Below are 1,073 nucleotides of genomic sequence, written 5' to 3'. Positions count from 1 at the left end.
TCGCGCACTGAGCAGAGCGAGGGCTGCAGCCAACACACATGTCACGCAATTACCCATGTGATCAGAACGCAGCTCTTGACGTATTTCAGATGTCGACTCGCGATCTAATACGGTACACCCGCAAGCTTTGTGGGGTGTACTTCTTGCCGCGAACAAGAAAAGCCTATGTTTGATGGTCACAGTGCGTGAGCGCAGGCCCATGCAGATACGGTAGCCTTTGCCCGTCCTTCGTCACCAGCAGGCATGCGTCGTCACCCCCGGCACTGCCAGGGCCTGGCTCATCTGCGAGGGGCCGTTCAGCCGCTCATGGGGCCTACTAGATGCAGCGTGCATGCACCAACACTTGACTAGGTCGATCTATCATATACACTCTCCAAAGTGGACCTTGGCCTCACGAATGGTTGGGTGGTCCTGGTTGTGCAAACGCCTGTGCTGCTCATCAAGCGGGCCTTGAGAGCTATGCCGCCGCGACCCCCCACCCACAATGATTTCGCCACAGTAGCTCAAAGCATGTTGTGGCGGTTACTTGTGTGTCCGGTGGTGGGCGGCACGACCAAAGCTGCAGCAACCAGAACGAAATTGCGACACCAATTAAACAACATGGCAGGCCGGCGGCCAACCAACCCGCCAAGAACCACGCGTGTGCGTCAACTGACACATCACACCACTCCCGCCTCAACAAAGCAACAGCCGTCGGAAAGCATAGCAGACACAACAGACCCAGGCGCCGCGGGCAAACCTTGCTTCAGCCGGGGGCTCGCCAAAGCGCGTCCCTTGGTCACCCCTCGTAGTCGTCGTGCACCCCAAAGTCGTCGCTGCCGCTGCCGCCCCCCGCGGCCTCCAGCATCTCCTCCAGCGCCAGGTCAACCAGCGCCTCGTCAGCGTCCTCGTCATCGTCATCGCTGAAGCCATCACGCCCGCCGCCGCCGCCGCCGCCGATGCCCACGGCCCTGCTGGCAACGCCGCGGCCCGCGCCGCCCTTGCCCCTCGCCGCAGCCTTGGCGGCCGCCGCCGCGCGCCGCGCCTCCTCCACCGCGGCCAGCAGGTCGTCCCCGCCCTCCTCCTCCTCCTCC

General features: G+C 63.0%; 1 protein-coding gene across 1 annotated transcript; it reads right to left on the bottom strand.

Moving 5' to 3' along the window:
* Positions 1 to 778: 778 nt before the first annotated feature.
* Positions 779 to 1,063, bottom strand: MNEG_12688 (hypothetical protein; the record flags this gene model as incomplete). The annotated part of the gene is made up of 1 exon (XM_014038839.1): positions 779 to 1,063. A coding segment is annotated over one exon (285 nt), but the record flags the coding sequence as incomplete, so codon positions are not given.
* Positions 1,064 to 1,073: the final 10 nt, after the last annotated feature.

This window comes from Monoraphidium neglectum (assembly GCF_000611645.1).
Source record: "Monoraphidium neglectum strain SAG 48.87 unplaced genomic scaffold scaffold03379, whole genome shotgun sequence".
Classification (NCBI taxonomy): Eukaryota; Viridiplantae; Chlorophyta; class Chlorophyceae; order Sphaeropleales; family Selenastraceae; genus Monoraphidium; species Monoraphidium neglectum.
The sequence above is the reverse complement of the archived record's forward strand: the minus strand, read 5'-3'. Positions and strand labels throughout refer to the sequence as shown.